General features: G+C 44.9%; 3 protein-coding genes across 9 annotated transcripts; 1 reads left to right on the top strand and 2 right to left on the bottom strand.

Moving 5' to 3' along the window:
- Nucleotides 1–1,263: 1,263 nt before the first annotated feature.
- LOC131272094 (dual specificity mitogen-activated protein kinase kinase 4-like) lies at nt 1,264–4,322 on the bottom strand. Of its 6 annotated transcripts, none has more exons than XM_058273717.1 (7): nt 4,185–4,322; nt 3,764–3,835; nt 3,492–3,692; nt 2,706–3,430; nt 2,504–2,644; nt 2,331–2,416; nt 1,264–2,260 (listed from the first exon to the last, which is right to left on the bottom strand). In XM_058273717.1, exons 3-7 carry the CDS (start codon nt 3,526–3,528, stop codon nt 2,068–2,070), a joined length of 1,182 nt encoding a protein of 393 aa, XP_058129700.1. In that variant the 5' UTR covers nt 3,529–3,692; nt 3,764–3,835; nt 4,185–4,322; the 3' UTR covers nt 1,264–2,067. The 6 variants fall into 6 exon arrangements, with proteins under 6 accessions (XP_058129700.1, XP_058129699.1, XP_058129696.1 ...); XM_058273716.1 differs by having other exon boundaries at nt 3,914–4,315; XM_058273713.1 differs by having other exon boundaries at nt 3,492–3,835.
- Nucleotides 4,323–4,465: 143 nt separating this feature from the next.
- Nucleotides 4,466–6,237, top strand: LOC131261012 (zinc finger protein 184-like). 2 transcript variants are annotated; one of them, XM_058262889.1, is made up of 4 exons: nt 4,466–5,193; nt 5,259–5,749; nt 5,816–5,908; nt 5,980–6,237. In XM_058262889.1, exons 1-4 carry the CDS (start codon nt 4,546–4,548, stop codon nt 6,191–6,193), a joined length of 1,446 nt encoding a protein of 481 aa, XP_058118872.1. In that variant the 5' UTR covers nt 4,466–4,545; the 3' UTR covers nt 6,194–6,237. The 2 variants fall into 2 exon arrangements, with proteins under 2 accessions (XP_058118872.1, XP_058118871.1); XM_058262888.1 differs by having other exon boundaries at nt 5,256–5,749.
- Nucleotides 6,194–9,021, bottom strand: LOC131261011 (protein O-mannosyl-transferase TMTC4). The gene is made up of 3 exons (XM_058262887.1): nt 8,787–9,021; nt 7,096–8,712; nt 6,194–7,023 (listed from the first exon to the last, which is right to left on the bottom strand). The coding sequence occupies exons 1-3, from the start codon at nt 8,817–8,819 to the stop codon at nt 6,598–6,600; spliced, it is 2,076 nt and encodes a 691-aa protein (XP_058118870.1). The 5' UTR covers nt 8,820–9,021; the 3' UTR covers nt 6,194–6,597.
- Between the last annotated feature and the right edge of the window lie 15,290 nt (nt 9,022–24,311).

Below are 24,311 nucleotides of genomic sequence, written 5' to 3'. Positions count from 1 at the left end.
GATTCCGTTAAAACTTACGCAAAAACTACCATTCTTCTGGCAACCTCACATTGTTTTTTTCCACCCAGGACGTGCCGCAGGTTTTCACGTCAATTCCCTAGTTGTTACTAATATTTCTACAATATTCTCCCTGTCTTTTCACGCCACAAAACAACGACGATAAAGCTCTTGCAATGTGTGTCTATCGTGTATGCTAGCTTCTAATTATACTTCTGTGTAAATAGTGTAGTAGATTACTGCAACCGCAGACGGTGCGGGGCATATGCTAGGGAAATTGAAATAGAAAATTGAAAAATCAAAAGCAGCAAAACGGTAACATTGTAGGATGAAGACCAGTTCGGCAGGGTTAATCACCTTACTTTTCTCCCATTATTCTGCTTATATTCCTCCTCTCCGTATAAGGCAACCACAGTAGAAAAGCGTGGATTAATAGTAGTAGCGTAGAAAGTGTGCAATCTAAACTCGAACAGCTCGGTTATCTATACTAAAATACTAAGACAAACAAAACGGAAGTGACTCCGAACGGTTTATGCTAATGGTAGCCAATGTTTCAAAACACAAAAGCCTTAAGCTTAGGTAGGAAATCTGTGAAGGCAGCGAACATAAAATCACGAAAGCACATTGAAGTTTATGTAAATTGCTGACGAACGAACCTTGATACAAAAGTGTTTCTATCTCTAAAGTTCTTGTCCTTCCTGATCGTAAAAATATCTACTTATATTGTATGATTTTTTGTTATATTCTCCTACTGCTACAAGCGACTATCGTTTGTGAATGATGTTTGCTTATTTTTCAGTAGTTTTTATTTTTTTAATTGTTTAGTTACTGTCTTTCCGTGTAGTTGTAGTTGTTTTTTCTTCGTTATTGCTACCACAATTTTCTTTTCATTTTAATTTCGCCTTGCTAATTATAAACTAGTTACTACAATGCTACCGGTGTTCTACCCACTTCACAAATTGCATCACAAAATGGCTTTATTAGAAAAATGAAAATCAATCAAAACGATCACGACTGATCCATTTTTCAATTCAACAACTAACAACAACGAACTACGCACGGTGTGTGTTTCTACGTTATATACCTTTTTTTTAATTTATTTTCCATTTCTTCTCCTGCCTTGCTGGTTTACGCATGCGTTCGAAATGTAAGTTAAAATTTGAGTTTCCACTATTTGTTTGACTAAGTTTATCATAATTTCAATAAGAATCAAAACACAAAGACTTGCTTGGAACTCGAATGCTGACCACAGTTAGGCTTTCAATATTGTTTTTCCAGTAGTGATTTTGCATTCTCAACCATCAAAGGAAATCTATTTCGTCCGTTTCATTAATTGCATTATTGCCTTTAGAATACTTGGCGTATTTCATTTGTCAGTGTTGCTAAATACTGAATCCTTTTTTTATCTAGCGGAATCCTCATATAGTATTATTGTCCGTCCATACCGTTTGCCGGAGAAATGTATACAAACCATTCGAACGATTAGCCTTGCGTACCGACGAAACAAAAAGGAAACATTTTATATATGGCAGATAAATTTCTTAGGTGTTAAAATTAGCTGTTTATCTTCATACCTTCGTGTTCCCAACCGTGTTAATGGTGTTGAGTTATTTTGAACTAGAACCCTGCAGCAAGATTCATTGCATTCGAAGAAGAATATCGACCTCTCTGGCTAGAGTTAGCGGGAATGCAAATCGACTTCAAACGTGTTTCATACGATACGGAAAAGAATGAATCAACAGCCAGGTTTCCGGAAATCTATCTCACTACTCGTGAAGTATACTGTGGTAAAATAACTATGATGTGGAATATTTTAGTCACGCCAGCTGTATTGAATAAATTGTCCAACGAGTAAAACATGCGTTCGAGGGAACTGGACGATGCTAAATACCAGCAAAAACCCGACACGAATCATACAACTGCGCCTTTTATGGGGGAGGGGGATTGAAAATAGGACTTCAAAGGGAGCTATCAATGTTTGGATCATGGTCGTTCAGCAAATTCTTCGTGATGTGCAATAGGAGGATGCAGAAAAGTGAATGGAAAATGTTCTTCCACACGAAATGTTGTTTAGTTGAAGCTTTCGTTCCAACCTTCCGCCGGCAGGTTAGTGGTAAACTGCGTGATCCCATTGTTAGCCATCGATTCCAGCACTTCACTCACGTACGCCGCCACGTCGGTATCACTTTTTTCTGCCAGTTGAATGAACGCATGCTGCAGCAGCTTTCCGTACTTGGGACGATCGCGTTCGTCTTTGATTAAACTGCAAGTAAAGCGAATTTACGGTAAAACCTTCCATTCAGGAGCGACTCGTTGCGAGCGCCTGCACTTACCAAGTATTTACAAAGTTTACGAAATCCAATGAAAACTCCATCCCATTGTAGGAGGTAGATAGCCTGGGTGGATCTCCTTCAACAACCTGTTAGTAAAAGAAACAATTTTGGGTTTGCAACAGCACACATTTTCGTACGATAATCTTATGAACTATTGCTTTGTAAGTTTCTACCTGTGATAATTGTTCGAACACGGAACCCCACTTTGGGTAGGGAAATTTGCCGGTGGCAACCTCCATCAGCGTTATACCGAGCGACCAAACGTCACTGCGCACATCGTAGCCCTTGGCCCGCTGGGGATCGATACGTTCAGGCTATCGGAAGAGGAACGACAATTTAATTGCTGTTCAACAAATGCACTCAAGGTTTACTTACCGCCATGTACGGCCGACAGCCCGCGTCTTTCGTACGAGCAATCGAGTCCACTAGCTGGCCAGAGATACCGAAATCGCACAGCTTGATATCACCATTGCGCTTGAGCAGTATATTGCTCGGTTTCACGTCCCGATGGATGATCTTCAGCTCCTCCTTCAGATAGTTCAACGCACGCACGGTGGCCAGTGTGATCTGCGCTAGGATCGGTTCCGGGATACGGCTCTGCTGGCACTCGCAGATGAACTTGTAGAACTTGTCCAGCGAGGTATCCATCAGCTCCATGCAGATCCAGCAGTCGCCCTCCTTGAACAGTGCGCCGTAGAATGTGACGATCGTATTGCAGTCGTTGGACTTCATCACCACCTCCAGATCCATCAGCAGTTGCTTCTGTTCCTTCTCGTCCACGGTCGAGCGGATCCGCTTGACGGCCATCACGGTGTCGGTGTGTGTGAACTTCATCCGGTTGACCGCCCCGAAGGCACCGCGCCCAATCTCACCCTCATCGAGCAGATCGTCCGAGGTGAAGTCGTACGTTTGGTTCGGCGCTATCTGTAGCTTACCGGCGGCCGCCTGCATACGGATGCGTTCCCGTGTCCGATCCGTAACCACCGGTGGCTGCCCGCCCTGGCATCCTAGAAAGCTGAGTTTCTTCGCGGGCTTTTTCCGATCGGCGTTAAGATCCAAGGGAAGTGGCATGAAAGGGCGTGCTGAAGACGGTGTTGTAGCTACGGTGGAATTGTAATGATTAAACAATCGATACTAGATGTCACCCGAACCGGCATTTACCTGGTGAAACGGGGTTCGAACTCTGATCGTCGGACATTAGCAAAAACTAAGTGCGTTCTCGTACGCGTCCTTAGGAGTGTTCACTTCACCTTGCCACGAAGACTTATCAAATCGGAAACTTTTTGTAACGTCGTTTTCGGTTATCAACCAAATGCTGCTACCGCCGCTCGGTTGTGTATCGATTTGGTCGCACCTGCGGCGCTCGAAATCAGATAACACCCACTCAAAATTCTGCGAGCAACGAAAAGTTGAAGGCAATGGATGATTCTCACCGTATACTGAAATCGTTTCGGGCGGAACAACTAGTCAATTGATTGCCTGGTACAAATATCCTTTGAACGACCCTAAATGGAAACGGTTGATGTAAAAAATTTCTTTACACCTTCAGCATGGTTCGATCTAATCACAAAGCGCTGACTAACACTGTCTACGAAGCTGCAGATACGGGTTGGTCGGATGGATCAGCGAACGGATGAACGATGGTCAGTGACGACACGCGACGGCTGATGGACAAACACTAAGGAGTTCGGAACGTGGACGGGTTGAGCAAGGAAAAAGCCACCCCGCAAGTATGCACACACGGTGGAAAAACACAAATCAGCGATTCCGAGTACACATCCGGGGGGAATCCCGACGTTCGATCTATCTGCGGGAGCGGACCTGTATCTTTTCTCGACGCTCCTGGGTACTTACTGCTTCAGAACACTTCCCACCCACTATTTCTCTCGACTATCACTTTCCACTAACGGCAGTGTGCTATAATATGCCAAGTTTTTGGTCAAATTTTCGCTGCTTTCCGAAATTGCACTTTTGTGATCCTTTGCCTTTTTGACGTTTTGTGTGTTTTTCTACACCTGGGCAGGGTTTATACACTGAAAGATGTGCGCGGGCCCCACGGGCATATCAACCTTGGCATTGTGACATGCATTTGTTTTCTCCGAAACAATCAAAACAAATAATTTTTGCTGCCGCAAATGCGAGAAACGCGCAAAATTGATCATTCGTTAGTTTTTGTTTCGTCAGTATGTTTTAAACGTTTTGGCCATCTCGAAGCATGTTTTCGGGTGATGACACTGATATTGTTCTGAAGTTCAAATGGAATAGTCGTACCTGTCGGATATGCTTGCAATCTGGTCCATCGAAGGATCTGTTCGTTTGTGATCCTGGCATGCAGATTAGCTTCGCGGAGAGAGCGATGCGGTGTACCAGTCTTACCATAAGCAAGCATGATAATTTGCCCAACAGAATTTGCCTGCAGTGCATCGGAGAGCTGGAGGTGGCAGATCGGTTTCGGAAAAAATGCTATAAATCGAACGATATCCTTACGCATGCCAAGATTTTGGATGGCACAGAAGATAAACTTATCGAGAAGCAGCCGGCCCCGGTATCTGTGCCGGTTGCGGAGGAGATGGAGAATATGGATGAAATAGTGATTCAGGTCGAACCCGATGTCCTGTACTCGTTCAAACCGCCGTCTGGTCTGAACGTGAAGGTAATCCCAGGCAAAGGTGAATCTCCTTTGTGCAGCATTGACCACGATCCTGTGATTTCCGACTCGGATACGGAAGAAGAGGCCTTCAATGATCTCATATCGTATAGTTCATCGGTGATCGGTGATATTAGTATAGAGTCACTAGAAGACGAAGAGGCGTATATAGATGAAACCGTTTTAGTATCGGCCACTAACATGTTGACACCGAAGGTCTGTCTTATAGTAATCAATTAAAAATCAACAAATTTATTAACCATATCTTTTGCTTTCAGAAGACGCCAACAAAAACAGCGCACAATTGTCAGGTGTCGGATAATTCGTTTCCTGGAGAAATTGCAGTAAATTTAGATATGCCAGCTGAAAAAACTGTTCGAACCCTCCGAACTATTCGTAAAACAAACGCACCGAACGAGCTTAGACCCACGGTGGAAACTGTAATTACGCAGGCGGCCGCCGATGGAAATGGGACGGAAACGGTGATCCGGGTAAAACGGAATCTATCGGGTGCGCCCCGTCACTACGCGTGCAATATCTGCAATGCCACGTTCAAGCAATGGAACTCGCTTGACACGCACATGCGGCGCCATAGGAATGATCGACCTCACAAGTGTGAACACTGCGGGAAAGGGTTTGTGGTACCGTTTGAATTGCAACGCCATATGCGCATCCACACCGGATATAAACCGTACAAGTGCCAGTACTGTGATCGAGCGTATGCAGATTTTGGAAGCAAGAAAAAACACGAGCGAACTCATACGGGCGAACGGTAAGTGTACAGAGAATCGTCGAGATATTGTTGAGAAACTTCCTCACCTACCGGTTCTTTCAACAGTCCGTACGAGTGCCCCGTTTGCAGGAAAAAGTTTTCTTATTCACATGTCCTCAGTGATCATCTACTAATTCATACTGGAGAGAAAAAGTTCAGGTTGGTAGTAAACCGGGTATTCTGTTTGTCGTTCGGATGCATTCATAAGTCCCTTTTCTTGCCCTTATAAGGTGTACAACTTGCGATAAACGATTTCCAACAGCGCAACGCCTGAGGAACCACGAAAGGACGCATCTCACCACACGGACTAGGGAGTCAAAAAAGAACGGTACGAGCAAGCTAACAGATACGGTTAAGCTTCTCGCGGATTCGACCGGCTGGACACTATCGGATGAAACCCTACCACTAGATGATGAGACCGATTTCATGAGTGATTTTGTGTAAAATTTGTGATTAGGTTTTTATTACATTATTCGCTTTTCATTCGATGTATAAGTTATTGCTTGTTTCGAGTATGATATGCTGCTGAGCTGAAATGGTTAAAATTCTCTTAATAATAATAGTAGAAAATAATGGTAAGTTTTACTTAATCAGCTCATTTCAGACACCCAATATTGCTCACCACAACCTGTGAGTTGGAATATTTTAAACTGACCGTCGACACATGTTTACTAAACTGTAAACATGTTTCAATATTCTACCAATTTTGTATTCTTGTCGGTAAAATCACCCCGTGAAGGAAAATTTGGATTGCATTCAATGGAAATTTCACACTTCGCTTGTGTGTCACACTTATTGACCATCGATGGCCATCAGTCGATAAGGAAACTATGTGGGAAAATACTTTTTCACGATGTACCCATCAGCTTGAGCAGGTTCGTTTTGGCACTGTGCAAATTCGGATTCAATCGCAATGCCGCCTGATACTGCTCGATCGCTTGCGAGTTCCGTTGGCCCCACCGGTGATAGAGCACACCCAGATTAGCCCGATAAACCGCGTGATCGGGCCGGGCTGCAATGATCTGCCGATAGAGTCCCTCAGCCGTTTCGTACTGGCCGAGTTTACCGAATGCATTGGCGCGGATAAACAGGATCGCGGTATCGTTCGGTAGGAATGTTAGTGCCAGCTCTGATGTGCGTATAATATCTTCCGTGCGACCTCGGTTATCATACAGTGCCAGAATGTTCGCCCAAGCTCTACTGTGGCGGGGGTTTTGCTGGATCGCTTCACGCCAGTACCGTAGTGCCATCGAAGAATTTTGCATATCTATATACTGAAAAAAAAGAATTAACGATAAAACAATGTTGTTGGTTGCGACTAACGTAAGAAAAATAACAATACATACCAAATTACCCAAATTGTACAAACAGTTAGGATAGTTCGGATTGAGTTCGAGTGCTCGATGATAGCTGATCAGCGATGCCGCGTGGTTCTTTTGTGCTGCTTGTACTATTCCGAGATTCATCCAGGCGGCCGGAAACGGTTCGTGTATCTCAATTGCCTTTCGTAAATGCCATTCAGCCCGATCGAGATCGTGTGCTTCCCGGTACATATTGCCAAGATTCATGTGCGCCGCTTCGTACTCGCCGTGCAGCTCGATGGCACGACGGTAGAAAGCGAATGCCGTTTCTCGGTCGCCCTGATCCGATGCTAGTCGGGCGATATTGTAGTACACCTTGGCGTTCCGCGGGCATACTCGTAACGCTGAGCGAAACAATAAATCATCCGACGTCCATTCATACGCACGGGATTGCGTTTTAAGGATGAACGCTGTGCAAAGTAAGCATAATGGAAGGTAGAACACGATGGAACGTTGTATCAGTCGGCGGCAGCCGGTCGCGATGAGATAACAGAAGCCAACCGAGGGTAGGTAGAGCAGCCGTTCGGCGATCACAAATCCAACACGTACGACACCGCAAGCTGGCAGGAAGGGTATGGTTGCCAGGGCTAGAGATAGTTTTATATCCTTGGATTTGAATGTGGATGGATGGAAGACTAGCAGCAAGATACTGCCATACAGCAGCAGAACCAGCAGCATCCTGGGATCGAAAAGGGTTTCCACCAGCGGAACGGAGTGAAAAGCCCAGTCGAAGCTAAGCCAATCGGGACACAGCAGGAGCCAACAGTTTAACCAGTAAAGGTAGCTCTGAGAGAGTATTCTTGTCACGGTGCTATTACTCGCCCCGACTGGGTTATCCATACGATGGAACCGAGGACTTTCGAAGCCCATAATCCATAATCGAAGTACAAGCGTGGCGATCGAAAGAAGGGCTAAAATTGCCACTCTTATTAAGCACGATCTCTGGATACTTAGAAATTCTCGCACCGTAGATTTGTTGCTATCCCAGTTGATCCTCTTTAGCACATCGATCGCAGCACAGGCAACAAGCGCTGTCATGGCAGTTTCCTTGAAGAACATCGACGCTACGGTAAGCAGGAAGAGACCTGGGTATACCAAGTAACAAAATCGCCTGCCATTCGTTATCCATCGCTGGTAGAGTAAGAGTACCATTATGTATCCGATAGTAGCCAGCAGATCGGCTCGTCCAACAATTCCAACCACTGCCTCGGTGTGTACCGGATGTACGGTAAACAGAAAAGCAGCCCAAAATGACGTCCTAAACGTGCCAGTATCTCGACCCAGGGTTTGATAGAGTTTCAGCACCAGGAGACAAACGATCGTGTGCAGCAGGAAGTTAACTTTTTTCATGTGTCCAGCGTTCAACCCAAGCAGACGGTTTTCCAGTTGATAGATTAACACTGTTAGCGGGCGGAAGGATTTATGGCTCGTCGGGTCCGTTAGATTGTTGCCCCAAAAGTCATGCCGCAACAGTGATCGGAACGGTGTGGCTACGTTGCGCACGTCCATGTTTTTTACAATCGCGGCCGAATCGTCATATACGAACGTACCGTAAAGCGCACCGCCGTACGATAGCACAGAGGCAGCAATAAGGAGGGCATACTGCAAAAGGGAAAAACAGAAAAATGAGTATGTGGTCACCAGTGGATTAACATTTAAAGAATTTTCCCACTTACCTGAATTATTGCTTTTTGGCGCAAGGAAGACATTACGATACTTTTGTGGGAGATTGGCGGATAGTTCACACATTAATGTTCCACTTAGAGTGATGATTTACATTTTCGGGGTAAAACTACGGTAAAGGGAAACACTACGGGTAAGTTGGATTTGGTTTTTCCATCCCGGCATAGGCTAGCCGAACCCCTCAGTCTTCAGTTTTTCATTTTGTTGCCAAAACCCGGTGCTGACAGATCGATTGTTTTCCACAACGTGACTATAGCAAGATAAGGTTCAAACAATTTCATGTGCATTGACAGTCCGTCGTTAAACAAAATATTGACATTTTAAAATGGACGTGCAAAATTGAAAACTACTTGACTTTATTACGAATCTTCGTAATCGTATTCAAAAGATTTCAGTTTTAAAATATTTCTTTCTATTGAAAATACTGGTATGTTGATATTCAGTCCACTGACAGTTATCCAAGCCGAAGTCACAGGCGGCTTGTGGAACCTCTTTACATAACGAAAACGTACTGGCATTTTACCAACACATTGCAGAGCAGGCATACGTACACAAAAAGTCTACGTTATCCTGCCGCTATCCTTACGACGGACATTGACAAGAAAGGGGCACGGATTGGTGTAGCAAATTTTCCGAAACCAATACTGCACCGCGACGGTTGATGAAAACTGTACACACACACTCGTATACGATGGCGTATTGTGTAGAGATTTTTCCTTTCCTGCACGGCTCAGACAAGGAACGCAGTGTGCGCTGAACGGACGTTTTCCTCAACATTGCGTATCAGTGATTTTTCTTCCGCGAAGTTCAGTGGCTTTGAGCAGTGTTGGTTTGCAAATCGTTGTTTTGCCGTTGTTAGTTAAAACTATGTGTACTTGTCGTTTACAAATTGCAACCTAGTCCATGCAAATGGTCCGGATATTGTTCATCAGATTACGTTACAGGACGCCGAACCCAGCGGGTTAAAACACAACTTCTTGCAGGGGTATTTTTTCCTCTCAGACTGCGTTTTTTCCCACGAACACTGTGACAATCTAGAATCAGTATCTTTTTTTTGTAAAAAACTTAATTTTCTATACTGCCGGGGAATTGTAAATGAATTGCTGGACCTTGCGTAGCCCCATACATTGAGCTACGGTTGGTGGCAAATAAGTTATCGAGTGAAGTGTACGCGACGTCTCAAAGAACTTCGGCGTGAAATTTACTCTCGCCAACGTCCTACTAGGACGTTGCGGGGTGAAAAATCTAGTGCTCCTTGCCGTCTAGCGGGGGTTGGTGTCGGTATCTTTTTTTCAACTACTTTCATCGGGTGAAACTGGATGAATGAAGCAGCAACGAGGTGAGCTGTGCGATTCTAGCGTTTTCCATTCGTGTTTAGTAAGGATAGGATGTGGTGGTAGCCGATGTGCAATGGCCGCTGGTGTTGGCGAACTAGGTGGAATTTTTCCATGGGGTGGGTGAAAAAAGAAAACCGGGCTGGTAATGAATAAGGTTCCAATCAACTGTCGGGAATGTATAGTTCGATATGTTCACCGCGAGTAAGCATATCAGAAGTGTATCCTTAACCTGGCTGGACTGTGCGGTCCATAGTGACGCGAAAGGAATCGTTACCGTGGATGTCCTGACGAGAAATACGAACATGGCGTCGCAAAACAAAAGGACATAAAGGCGGCTGTGATGATGATAGTTTTTAATTGGCCGCAGTACGATTGTACGAATTGTCAAGGTAAGTTTCCATTTCGTTTTTCTTTGTTCTGTAAGGACTGAAGTGCATCCCGTAAGAAGTACAATGCGTTTCCATCGATTTTAATGCTGGAAGGGAGGAGAGCGCTGATGTTGATTTACATGCATTTCCCTCAAATTGCATTGAGGAGAAAATGGAAGAAATTGCAGTCTGGAAGTGGTATCGGTTTCATAGACTTGCAGCATGGGACATTGCAAAGAACATTAATGAATCGAGCTGAAGGATCTTCAGGATTTGCTTTGTTACATGTTTTGTACAAAATTATAACTGCTGCGAAAACTAACCTAAAAGGTGAAATGATGATGACAACGGTGCCATCCATTTCACGAGAAAAAGGTGATTGCAGAGATTTAACCGTCGGACTATTGGTACGAAACTCATCCCCCGGCCTAAAATTAGCTCTGTTTCAGAGCAAATATTTGCATGGTTTGCACACGCGGCCGCAGACATGTTCATGCATACACACACGCACGCTGCTTCGTTATTGGCCGGCAATCGGATTTGATTTTGCCGAGCAGTGGACGAAGGGGAAAACCCGACAGGCCAGGAGGTACGCGTAGACTGTTTTGCCACCGCATTTTTCATGCTTTTCTTTGCAAATGTTATTTATTTCCTACGTTGAACATTGAGAGTAATAAAGCGGTAGGTTCTCGCGGATCAAGTAGGATTTCACCGCCACCGGTATTTAACAGCGTATTTCTCTGCACTGGAAGGAAGGTTACTGCTGGGTCGCATGGGCGTTATTTAATTCCTTCCAACAAACCGGCAAATGGTGCGTGGGATATAAGAAATTCTACGATCTATATCTGCTGGGACATCTTAAAATGTCTGATACTGTTACTGTGTCGCAATCCAGGACAAGCACCAGCAAAAGGGTTCAACCACGTTTCTTTGATAACCTTTTCCCGAGTTTGACTTCTTTGTAATTGAGATGCGATCTTTATCTTTTAAAATTATTTGTTTAAACTTTCCATCGTGACCTTTTCGACCACTTGGAAAAACACAGTACACAAGTACACAAGTTTTTTTATGAGACTGTCTTTTGAAAGATTCTTTTGTAAGTTAGCACATTTTGCGGCAGTTTTATCCGGAAGTTTAGTGCTTTCTAGCAATGCGAAATATGTTTTCATTTGCAACACTATTTGTGTATAACACCTAACAAAGTCGAAGTAGTTTCCCTTTTCGAAAGCAGCTTTCTTTTTCAACCACTGGTTGGGAAAAACTTGATGCAAATCTCTAAGCAAATGTCTATCAAGTCAGTATAGTATCCCCATCAAGTTCTACGACAGAATCGTTCGAAACGCTTTAATGAGAAATAAGTTGCGAAGAAGAATTACTGCATAAACTCTTATTCCCGGGGGTCCTCGACAGCCGAGTGGTAGTGCCGGTTAGAAAATCGGCCTATCACCACCTCGAGGGCCGTGGTTCACCACCTCGACGGCGTGAGTTCGAATCTCAACCGAGACCGGGATCCTCTTCTTACGAGAGGATTGTGACTATCCATGTACGCAAAGGGAAAAAGCCTTGTAATCCCTTCATGGAGCAGGCATGACCGAAGACGGTCGTTTCGCCAAGTAGAAGAAACTCACATTCCTAAGTGACCTACCTTATCACATTACCAAGAGCCACTATTATGACAAACTGGGTGCTTAAACCAAATTTTGGCAGTCCAGCGACTTCGTCATATCGCCATTGGTGACCAATAATTCAACTTCCATTAGTTTGTTTAGTCTTCAAAACGATGAATTTAATCGTTTTATTCAATGTAATTCTTGAGAAGGAACACAGCCACGCAAAATAAGCATAATCTTGTTGGTTGCAACCTTAATTCACTTTACTATCGACTGAGAAAAGGATATCTTCAAGCTTCATAGTAGTACATATCGGAACCTCGCGAAAACGTCGTTTTACTGACCGGATCCGCTCGTCAGTGGAAGGTCCCTTCGGTTGGATTCTTCCGTTCCAACAGTGCCTTTGGAACGGAAACGAGAAAGGAAGCGTGTTGGCCTCTCCTTAAATAAAACCGAAGGGAAATGCATGTAACGGAGTAGCTTCCCTAGCAATTACCCTGCCTTCCTGTTGCTGTCCGGTCAGGTAATGCTGGCGTGGCCTGACCTGATTTTTCTTCTCCCATCGTGTGGCGCTTTTCCTGCCGCACCTTCGTGCGGTACCTCGTTGGAAGGTGAGGAATATATACAAAAAAAGAAAAATGTCGGATGGACTTTCTCACAGCGTTGTGCTGTTGTATTAATTTTAATAAAAGCTCGTTCATCAAAGCGATAGACTCAAGGACGAAGAAGTGAGGAGTCGGAAAGAAAAGGATTCAACACCTACCGGCCAAAGGGGGGATGAACGAGCATATGTTTTCATTCGACGGAAATTGCTTTTGGGTGGGCTGGCTTTTTCAAGGGGATTCGTCAATTTCTTCTGCGCCAGGGAAAAAGGGGAAAGAATTGCTGCTCCAAGGCTGATAAGAATCTAATTAGTAGAGGAAGAATCTGGCACCGTTTTGGTGTGCCACGCCTGTGCCCTATATATCGATGCCAGCCCCAAGATGACGGCGCTGACCCGAAAGTGATGAAAAGTGAACAACATTAGGAACATAATTGGCGTTTTGGTTGGGTTTTTTTGTGGCATTTTATCCCTTCCGCCGAAGGGCTGTTTTAACGAGCAATAAATCACGGAAGTCGTTAGTGTAGGGCGCCGTTCGATCGATCACTGATCGAATGTTTGGCATGCGACAGCATTTTACCACCCGCGTTAAATAACCCGCCCTTCGTGGGAATGAAATTATGAAAATTAAAATTGTTGATGAGCCATTAAAAAAACGTTCGCTAAGTAAGAGTGAGCATAAAATGAAAACGAATGTGCATGGAGCAAATGGCAGGGAGCAATTAGAGCGAGCGAACAGAAGAGTGAAGGAAGAAACAGAAGGAAATTTTCGGTTCGAACGCTAGTAGGATCCTATTTCTCGGTAACAAATTGATTTTCCTCCTACTAATGCACCACCAAGCGACGCAAACCAACCATCCATTGATCGTTGCGCCTTAGCCGTTGAGTGATGTGGCACGTGATTAGATTGAAATTAAATTTCGAAAATCTAAATTTATCGAAACCATCAACACACAACGGCGACAACGATACAACGGCGCGGTTTTCTCGGTGTGATGTTTCCTCCCGGCTGCATGATTGAGCTCGTTTTTCCACGGCGTCGCTGTTGTAGATCAATGTTGATGTTGGATCAATCGCCGAGAAGGCGTTTCGCAGCCGTTACTGGTTTTGCGTCACTTTCGCTTTCAGCTTTTGGGCCGTTTTGGTTTTTGTTTGTTTCGATGCGAGCGTCTTAGCTCGAACGAAATTGGTTCAAATGTTATTGCTACACGCGATCGATAGAAACGATCGGTTTCGGTGCTCCGTTTGAACAGGCTGTTTTCAGAAGGCGAGTAGTCAGGTTGTTTGTTTGGCCCGATGTCGCACCGACTAGTGTCATCCCATGCCCATGTGCACTGCGGTCGTAAAACGTGTAAAAATAAAATGTTACCACCGTCGTTTATGGCCGGTTAGAGCGTGTGATGCATACCGTCGTCGTCGGTAGAGAGTTTGTTTCGGAAGATTCTTCTTTTTTTTCCCGCTAATCGAATAAACCTACTACCGAGAGAAGACATCTGTGGTGAGATCCTTGACAGCCTTTTTAGCTTGCAGGATGTTTGAAACCATCATCACGAGGTCCTGCCATGTCCTTGAGTTAGCTTTGTGTCTCGCTTGCTTTACCTTTCCCAGGTGTCCAAGGGCACGTTGCGTGTAGGATGTTTTCCGACCATGTCCTTAATCTAACCTGGTATAGTAAGATGAACAGGACAAATAGACCGTCATGTGAGACGTAAGGACCAATTGTGTTACAAGGTTTTTCGCTCTATATTATAGCGCCCGTCTGATGACTGACGTGATGGTAAAGGTGTTTGATAAATGCGTGCTTGGTGGTTATTAATTACTAGAGCATGGCTCAAACCTGATCCTTGAAATGATATTTACACGCTGTTGATATGCGCTTTTACCACGGACGGGGCTGAACGAACTTTTGGAGACAATAGTTTTGAAATTTGTCAACAAATTTCTAAACGAACTTGTTGCAAACTCAACACTGAATGCACCAGGAAAAACAAGTGTACCGACTAAACCGGTGTACGAAACGCCGCACGATCACGTTGGGGTCACCACTGTGAGGTCGATCTATCGTTGGGTTTACTTTTTTACTAGAATCACGTTTTCCGTCCTGTCCGCGTCGGCGGTCTACGATCGAAGAAAGTATGCTATCGATCGCGGCTCGTTATATATTATATCTTTCTCTGGGCTCCAAACGCAGTACGTAGCCGTGGCATATTTTAGTTCAGTGGAATCTACGAGAGAATCTACTTCAGTGGATTCTACGAGTCTAGCTCCGATTGAGATATCGAACCAAGATCATTACAAACTCACCACAAATGTCATACAATTTTTCGAAAGTGACTGTTTAGTTTTATTTCATCAAAAATAAAAATTCTCTTGGATGGTTGAATAATTTGTATTTATGTAAGAGTGCGCAGGTGCTTCAATGCAGTGTCGCTGTTTTGGGCAATTGTTGTTCCAGTTCCAGGCTATGCATCATGCCAGCAGGAAAATATACAACAAAACCGGCGGAATTGTTTTCGATTAATGCATAATAAATGCAATAATTGTTTTATTTATCAAATGAAAATCAGGTAGCTTAAGTAGTGCATTAAATCATGCCAATCCATAAACATGGGTCTCTCAATCCATAAACATGGGTTAGAGTCCTCTCTGCTCTTTTCAAACAAATATGAAGTTGTTGTAACTAAAGAAAAGGACAAGTTTTTGGTTCGTTTTTTAAATATGTTCACCACTGTTGCTGATCCGGCGGCCAACAGCGATGCCAGATTAAAGATGGCTCACCGCTCCAGACTCCACATGATCACTTCTCACTAGCTAATGGCGTGCACGATATGGAACGGGAAAAAGCGTTTCGGATTAGATTGTTTTGATGTGGCTGTTTCTCGCGGATCCGCGACGATCGCGTTGCGTGGATCGCGCACGCGATTACTCTCACCTTCGCCCGCGAGTTGTAATCTGGCCGTGTTTTGATTCCAGGCGAGATCGCGGGCCGCCGATCTCCGCTTGCTCTCCGGGACGCTTTCTCTCCATCTTTACGCTCTCGCGGTGGACCACTTTCCGTTTCATTGTGGTCTCCCGCGAGACGCTGCTCTCGCGGAGGGTGGTTTGCCTTCGCGGCCGAGCCGATCGCGGGTTCAGTTTTCGCCCGACCGCTCTGGAGTTTGGTTCTGGCCGCGAGCAGCAGTGTTTCAAGTGGATCCTAATCGACGTTATATCGTACCTTGGGCCTCGTGTGGGCGTACGTCTGTGCGTGTGTGTGTGCTCCGTGCAGTAAGCATCGCGATTTTATTGTTTCCCGGGTGGAAGAATTTACCAGTTTTGCCGTGTATGATGCTGGTTTCGCGGTTCACCGTCCCATCGGTTGTCGAGATTGAACCTCGACGTCGTAGGCGCACCACCAACAGCTCCAATGCTGCCAGATGAAGTGGGCATACCGCGAAACAGTGTGTGGGACAGTCGGTTCACGATCAATTGCACCATGTGTTTGTGCGGGTTTTGGTGTGCAGCCGCTCCCGTGTGGGTAATCCGTTTTGTATGAAAGTAGGAAAAAAAGGGAATGCTATCGCTTCCCACGTTGATCGCGAGTTGGCGGGAGGGTGACAGAACATCGGCGGTATGATCTCGCTTCCGCAGAGCCGTGAAAACGTGGTGCTAGTGAGGAGGGGGGGGGGGGATCCGATCGCGAGTGTATGAGATGCAGGCAGCGTGTTCAGTTCTCTTGATGCCCGGCCGAAAACTGAACCGTTTTAAAAAATTCGTTTAAAAACATAAAAAATCTGAATATCAAACAATATGTTCGAGAATTGATTGCACTTTTTTGGGTTATAGTGTACATAGAACCTTCATATTAAAAAGTAAACGCAGTGAATTTCTTGTGCTCAGTTTGATTAGAAACAGCTGAAGCTGAAATGGGAATATTTGTTGGTGGTGCGACCACATCAACCGATCCGGGCGGCTTTAGGTAATTGTGTAAATAAAAACCTTCTTCAATGTTCCACTAACATAAACGAAACAAAAAAAAAAAAAACAATTAACTACCAATTCCTCCCGAAACCCGCAGCAATAACGGAACGAGCGCGCGCACCGCGGAAAACGAATCCAAGTCAAGTGTTTTCCTCTGCCTTAGCATGGCAGGGGGTTGCGTTTGCCTTTTGCTTCCTCCCCGGCCCATTCTACGAGCGTACAACATTTCCAGTTTCTTACTACGCTCGCTGGTTTGTTTTGCTCGCCGCGTTCGTCTCGCGTTTTCATTTCATTTCGATCCGTCCGCCTCTGCGCCAAGCCTGCGCCAAGGGATCGGGATTTCTCCTTGGAGCGTCTCGAAGAAAAAATACCAGTTTGTGAACCGACCGCACCAATACTTCGCAGCTGCTTTGGCCTACCGAGCGACTTGTTCGCTTTGCCTCGATGCCGTGATGCCTTTGCGATGAAGAAGGCTTTGGTCGGCGGGTTGTATTTCTAAACGATGTGTTTATGGTGTTTGAATTTCTTTAAAACTAAACAAATAACATCTATTCCACTGTGATGTTTTTAGATAAATCCATGGAAAACAGTGATTTATCTGTCGCCTCTTGATAGCGATAGGTAACGTATACCAAGTGTCGCACAAACTGGGTACGGCACTGTACAGATTCAAATGACGATCAAACGATGGATCAACCGCGCATTTATGTTCGGAAACGATCGAGGGGTGGGGATCTTTCGCAAAGAAAACTCGCGGCGGCTGGCAAAAGAATGAGAAAGTGTGGTGTGGTTTCGCCGTTCGCGTTGGAAATCGTAGGCAAAATTGAGCACACCGCACTCTTTACGCCGGGTCTCCACCGGCTCTTAACGCAATCATGCCGATTTGTTTCCCTTTGTGGACACGAGTTCCCCCAGTGTACTAAGGGTCGGGTGGTGTTCACGAGTGGCGCAAGGGAACGATAAGTTACGAGAAAAATCGACACGTTAACGTAGCCAAACCAATGGAAATTGGCCGGGGGGAAAAGGTTATAGTTGAAGGGCTTAGCCATAGCGACGCGCACCGATCCACCGAGATGATGGCACAGGAGAGAGAGAGAGAGGCGGAAAAAGCCGGAAAACGCGGGGCCCGTGTTAGTTTGCGAAAGTGAATGAGATGAAGGTGAGAGGGACAAACGGTTCGACGGAAACGATGGCGTCCAGGTTGCGGAAGAAGGGAGGTTGGCGGCGAAGCACGGACCGGCCTTTTATGTTGTCGTGTGTCGGTGGAGTTGGTTAGCGGAAACCGGTACCGGAAGAGACGCACACAAACCGCCGTGTTCCACCGTTGGCCACCGGAAGTAGGGTGGTGGTGGTCGGGTAGTTGTGTGTTGGCCCTTATTGACGCTTTTGTCTCTGGAAGCGCTCGAATCGCATTGGCCTAGCGGGCTGTAGTTTAGGAATGTTTTATATGGCGATTCCACAAATGGATGTTGAAAAAGAAAAACAATCATTTGCAATGTAATACGTTGGCCTTAGATTTAAGTACATTAAGCCAACGAAAGTTCCGCAAGTATTATTGTTAGTTTAAAATAACTTAACCACAACCGTATTTTGTACGGAACGCCCTGTTATTAAAAAAGAGTACTTCAACCTTCCATCAAGTGCCACCTTTAAATGGTACAGCCCAACCGGAAACACGGTCGGCCCTTGCCGCCAGGTCCTACCCCCCTGCGTTCCGGAAGAACCTCTGAGTACCAGTGAATGCTGCACGATGCGCCACGATGGTGGACAAATCGAATTGTGTATGTTTGTTTGCGTTGTTGCGTACGTGTTGTGGACATGTTCTTTTCTTCTTTTCTATTCGTTATGTACGTTGCGTTAATTTTTTATTTGTTTGGATTAGATTTTCCCCCCGATCCCCGATTGAATGTTTGCGGGACGCTTTTCCAATTACTTTTTTCCAACATTTCCGAGTCGCGGTTTTTTACCTCCTCTATGTGGCGTTTGCCGCATTGTCCGGGAGAAGCGCAATAGAGGTGCACTGTCCGGTGAAGAACATGCATAGGAAGGCGCGTGTACGCCCCTACTGGAGATAAAGCGGAAATGTAATTATTTGTTTTATGATACCGTTATGAGTTAACCGTTAGAGATAGCAATTATCTTCTGGTCAAACATGTAACTACTTTTTTATGAGTCTCTTGCTAATTTAAATTTGTTTCCGAGTACTTTGCTTGGGATGGGTTTATTTGTGTATTAGTTAATATTTGAGGTTTGGAAAAATTTAGCTTATACTTAAATTCGCTTGTTCTAAGCTAACATGGAAGTGTGCTCTATTTTAGCACGTCCTTGAATTAAAAAAAAAAACAAAAACAAACAGCAATGATCACACGATCATTCACTTTGATGGAGTGAACATTGTGTTGCACGTGTACAAATGTTGTTGCATATTTCCAACTTCGCGGCAATGGAAAAGTCAACAACAGTGCAAATGAAAGAAAACCTGAAGGAACATTCCTTAACGGCAGCTGAGGTGAAAGACTGGCGAGTAGTGCATCTTTGCGTGATGTTTCGCTACAACAGCACACCGACAGGATGAGTAAAATTTGTTCTTTTCCGTGCGATTCTTGCGCTGAGAAAACACTCTTGTACTACTTCAAAGTTTGTGTCAATGGTTCCTACCGACAGCTTTTGTATTGCTGAGGTCTAGTGCATTGCAAGTGTGTAAAATGTGTGCAAAGTACTTGAAAGCATAGAGGGTTTAAACTTTGTCGTTCGATAACATTTTGTTCTATTGAGCATGTCTTATTGTGTTTGCTTGGGGCCATGCGGTTGAGTTGGTTTATTTTGTATGGTTTCCTGTTTGATGTTATAACACGTTTTTGGATATTGTTTCGGTATTGACAATCACGAACCCGCTTCTGGAGTACGGACTAACTCGCTGCACGTGTGTAATTTCTTGACACGTGGTGTTCGAAATCGGTAGGTGTTGAATTTCAAGTGGAGCTTTTTTCGACCCATTTTTCAATCGAATCGAACATTGAAGGCGCTTCGGTGCTCCATGTGTGATGTTGTAAGCGAAACCTTTTTTTCGGATCTCAACTTCACAAATTTGTCTCCCTACGCAGCTCTGCGTATGGCATATAATGACTTTCAGTGTCTGTATGATTTGGAAGTGTTAGCAAAACAACATATATGTGACAAACCCATGGTTGTTTGCAGTTCATTGATGAATTATTAAAATCTGGGTGGTTAATGTTGGTATAACTTGAACTCGATCAGCTATCTTGGATGATCAGAAAGGAATCATTGTCGTTTACATAATTTACGACTCTTCCGCAATATTTCGATCTTTTCAACATTTTGCTGAATTGGAAATGCTTTGAAAAAGTGTTCGTCTACTAGCTTGAAAACGCGCGTCATCGTTGTAAAGCGGTTCATCGACGCCTTTTAAACACATAGAGCATAGAACAGCTAGAGAACCCGCACCCAGAAATGTCGTGCGGAGGCGGCCCTGGTCTATAATGAAGCCAAAGAATACCGGCAACTACTGAGCGTACCGCAGGCAAGTTTTCCAAATAGGGACGGTGCCACGAAGCACTCTAGTATACGTTCGAAAAGTCGGCGCGCCGCATCCCACCATGATGTGTAAAGAACTTGCCGTTTAAACGTCCCCGGGGCAGAACAACAGCGGGGAGCACGTTGTTCACGACGGTGGTGTGCACGGAGCTGGGGCCGTCGCTGTTAATTGAGGTTATGCCACGGGATAGTAGCAAAACGGGCATGATTGTAGGAGCCAGAGCACGAACCGTGAACTATTTCGTTTTTGTACAAAAATTCCCATTTTGAATTTTCTTCAAGGTTCGCCTTTCAATGTTCGTCAACTTCGATTCTGTCGTTAAAACAGCAGAAATGTTGACAGTTGACGCTATACGCAGCGGGCAGCGGGGACACCACCGATCCGCCGCTTCTGGTAACAAATGCCAGAATTGTTTGAGAACGGTCGCTTCCCAAACGTCTCGCTCTCGGCCGGATGTGTTAGTCATTTTTATTGCCTTTTAATGGGACCAGATTAACTGAGAAAGGAATCGGATGGATTTTGCTGGTTGACGTTCGTGGGATAAGGGTGGCAATGATTGTCGAATCCGATAGAACGTTGCGAGTTCCTGCCTGTCTCGATGTTTCCCATAGTCCGTAGAGTTTACCGTAGATTGTCAGAGAAGTTGTGCTTAAGTTTATATAAAAGAACCATCAGTCTAGCGTTTGATCAAAGTGGACACTTTTGTTCCTTTTCATGGCGAATATTGAATGCACAAGTGCTCGGATGCCAGTGAAGCAAACAGGACTGAAAAACTTGAAGAGAAGATTAACATTATTCCACCATTATTTACGTGATGACAATCGATGATGGTCTTCGATCAACACCATATCCAATAAAGCCATGGCAAGATATTATGTGCATCGACAATGGAGAACTCTCTTTTGGGCATGAATGATGCAAGGTGCTGGACACTAGATAAGCTTTTTTTTTTTGCTCGCAAGATGCACCACCAGTTGTGGTTATTTCTGGACCAAGGTGAAGTTCACTTCACTTGGAGAGCTCGTCAGCAGGTACATAGTAGAATTTGGTGTTTGGTGCAGGGTGTTCAATACGCCAGCAAAGTGCCTGGTCGACGCTTCGATTTTCCAGCAACGAAGCCATGAGCTTTTTCACTCACGAGCGCCCATCGGCACAGAACGTTCCAGCCTACGCCCACCCGGGGGGGAGGAAAATTTAATTAAACCTCCCCACATCCCATCACCGGATTATTTCTGATGTGTGGAAACTCGAAACTACATACACCGTGTGGTTGGTGCGTTCGTGTGGCGAGATTGCGTGTACCGAACGCACGTTGCACCGAAATTTGGTGAGTTGGGAACTACTTTTTAATAGAATTTTCGAGGCTCGTGTGCGGTGAGAGTGATGGATCGTTATAACTCTATTATTGATACACCCATGAAAGCCTTCACGGATACGCCGTGTGGAGTAGTTGCGGGAAATAGAAACCTTTCGGATTTTCCAGAAAGCAAAAGTTATTTAAGTAACAGAATTATTTGAACTGAAACTGAGTATTTCACGACAACTGTCTAGATGTTAGAAACTTTTACGATAGATCTATAATCAACTTAACATCATCCAGATCATCTAATTCACCGAAACCGCAGTCGGCCGACGTTGCCAGTCGTCATCTCAGGCAAGGAAACTATTTTTCTCCACGTACCGGGACCGGGCCGCGGTAAATGTGTCTATTTTTTCTTCTTCAACAACATTAAACAGACACGCTCACTCTCGCGCATGTGGACTGGGGTGGGAAGGTGCCGGCTGCACTGAGGTGTGCCTATGTTGGCACCGGTTCTATCGGCCACGAAGCCAGAAGCTCGCAAGTTGACCACCCGCCGGGGGGGAAGCCACAGTGTGGAGAGTCGATGTCGCTCGGCGGTAGCGCTTTGGTGAAAGTCGTATTGGCCGCGTCCGATAGCCGGTATGCTATTCATATGGCCCTCATCTTGTGTGTGCGTATGTGTGTGTGTTTGTGTGTGTGTGTGTGTGTGGAAAGAGGCGAGCTCCTAGTATATACAATCTGTTGGATCGCCTCGAAAATCTAATACACGACGATTTGATTCGATTATTTTCGCTTCATCAAGATAATTTCCGCCCGATCGGTTTGTGAACGGTCGCTGCGGTCCGTTTTGTTTTCCCTCCTGCTGCCCACGTGTGTGTGTTCCGCTGTGCGTGTGAGAGCACTTTGCCGGTTGGGCGGAAGGTTTGGGTATCGCGGAAATTCTTGGCATTTGGCTGACGATTGAGATAGCGAGTGGTTTGGTGTATTTGGCCGTAGTGATTGATTCATGCTCCTTCCGTTCGGGTTCAATCTTTTGGGACAGGATGGTAAGGAATGGCACAAAGTATTTCAAGTTCATAAGTGACGTTTTACGTAAAGATAGATCCCAGTATTTCTATACCTTCCCTTCGCCGCTGTAACTGGCAAAGCCGGCAGTGAAACCGTTCATCAATCCCGTTATCAAGGTGGGCTTTAGAGCGGTAAAGCGAAAGGAAAACTGTGTCGGCCCAGAAATGCACGGCCGGGGGGATGAGCATTTAATTTGGGCATGGAACAACAAACACCATCGTTAACAGCGAAATCTTCTCTCTTCCTAGGAGCGCATGGTAGACAATTAAGAGCCACAAAGGCAACGATGGTAGATATTTTCAAACTCACGGATCGAATTGATTTCGTTCCTTGTTGTGTTATGGTTTAAATTGAGGGTTTGTTTGAATCAGTTTTTATTTGCTATTTGAAATTTCACAGTCCAAACAAATTGTTCCCATTTTGTTGGACCTCGATTCCACAGCGGACTGAAATCTTTGATTAGCTTAAAGGGTGGGTTTTCCAGAAAAGTTTGTAGCATTTACTTTATCGCTCTGTCGCTTCCGGACGTTGGAAAAGAGATCGGTACGGGCAAAGCTTTGCGGGTGTGAATTCAATCGCCTGTCGGTAAAACTAGATGTTTATTGCGACACCTCTTGGGTTTGGTAAAATATTGCTTAAACAGCTGAGCTGAAAAAAAAGTGGATAGGTAATGATGGAAAAGTTCCCACAGTCTGTTATAATTTGACGAATGGAAGTTACCTGAGAAAAGGGGAAACCCGCGATGCCAAATATTCTTTGCGCGCGCGATGGAGATCTAGGAATACGCTCGAGCTACTTATTCGGAAGCGTTGGCCCGGGTGTGCCATAAATTTGTCAAATTAGACGTGGAGCAAATTGGACCGGGGCAGCCAGTGCGAATGGGGGGGGGGCCTCTGTAACAGGTGGGAAAACTGATGTTAATTTACACGCATTTACCATCGTTAGCATTTTTGCTACCGGATTTTGTGTTTCTTTACTTTGGAGGGAAAATTATGCAAACGGTAGACCTTGATGCGAAGCTTCCGACGATGGTGAATCCGGCGCCCTTGGACGGACGGAGCAGTGTAGGGAAAATATTATTTTTGATTTGCATTAAAACTTTGCGCAACTTGGTTGCCACTTTGGCTTTACTGGAGCGAAATGAATTAAAATATGGGAGCTATCGCAAGTGGAAATATGGAACGTTTTGATTGCGTTTTCTTGTACGTTTTCTTCCCGCAGAAAATTGGTTGGAGACTCTTTAAACTATAGTTGTGTGTTAACCAAGCAGTTCTCCGTTGATTATCTGATTTTCAGGCGCAACTTTTTGAATGTTTCTTTAAGTATTTTTTTTTTATAATTATTTTTTGTTGGTTAATACTGCAAGTAAAATCAGTCTGGTGCTATCAACCCTATTTTTTCTTGAGTTCTTTTATTGATATCGCTCTGGCTAACCAAGTTATAGCGTGGACTGTAATCCTACTTACCTACTCCGCTTTGCGTCCTTGGAATGTACATATTTGAATCGTCACGGACTAAAATTTATGTAAAACAAAACCAGATGCATCGTCTGTCTTCCCTCCCCCCGGGGGAAGTGCATTTGCTACCGTGTGGAATTCATGGCATGTGTACAAACTCACCAACGATTGGAGAAAACCTACCACGGCAGGTACGATGTGGCGTCGGAAGATATGTCTTTGCCCACTTCGGTCGCTTTCCTCGGAATCACGAATGGC

Source organism: Anopheles coustani, chromosome 3, assembly GCF_943734705.1.
Source record: "Anopheles coustani chromosome 3, idAnoCousDA_361_x.2, whole genome shotgun sequence".
Lineage (NCBI taxonomy): Eukaryota > Metazoa > Arthropoda > Insecta > Diptera > Culicidae > Anopheles > Anopheles coustani.
Note: the sequence above shows the minus strand (reverse complement) of the source record. Positions and strands in the feature narration are given on the sequence as shown.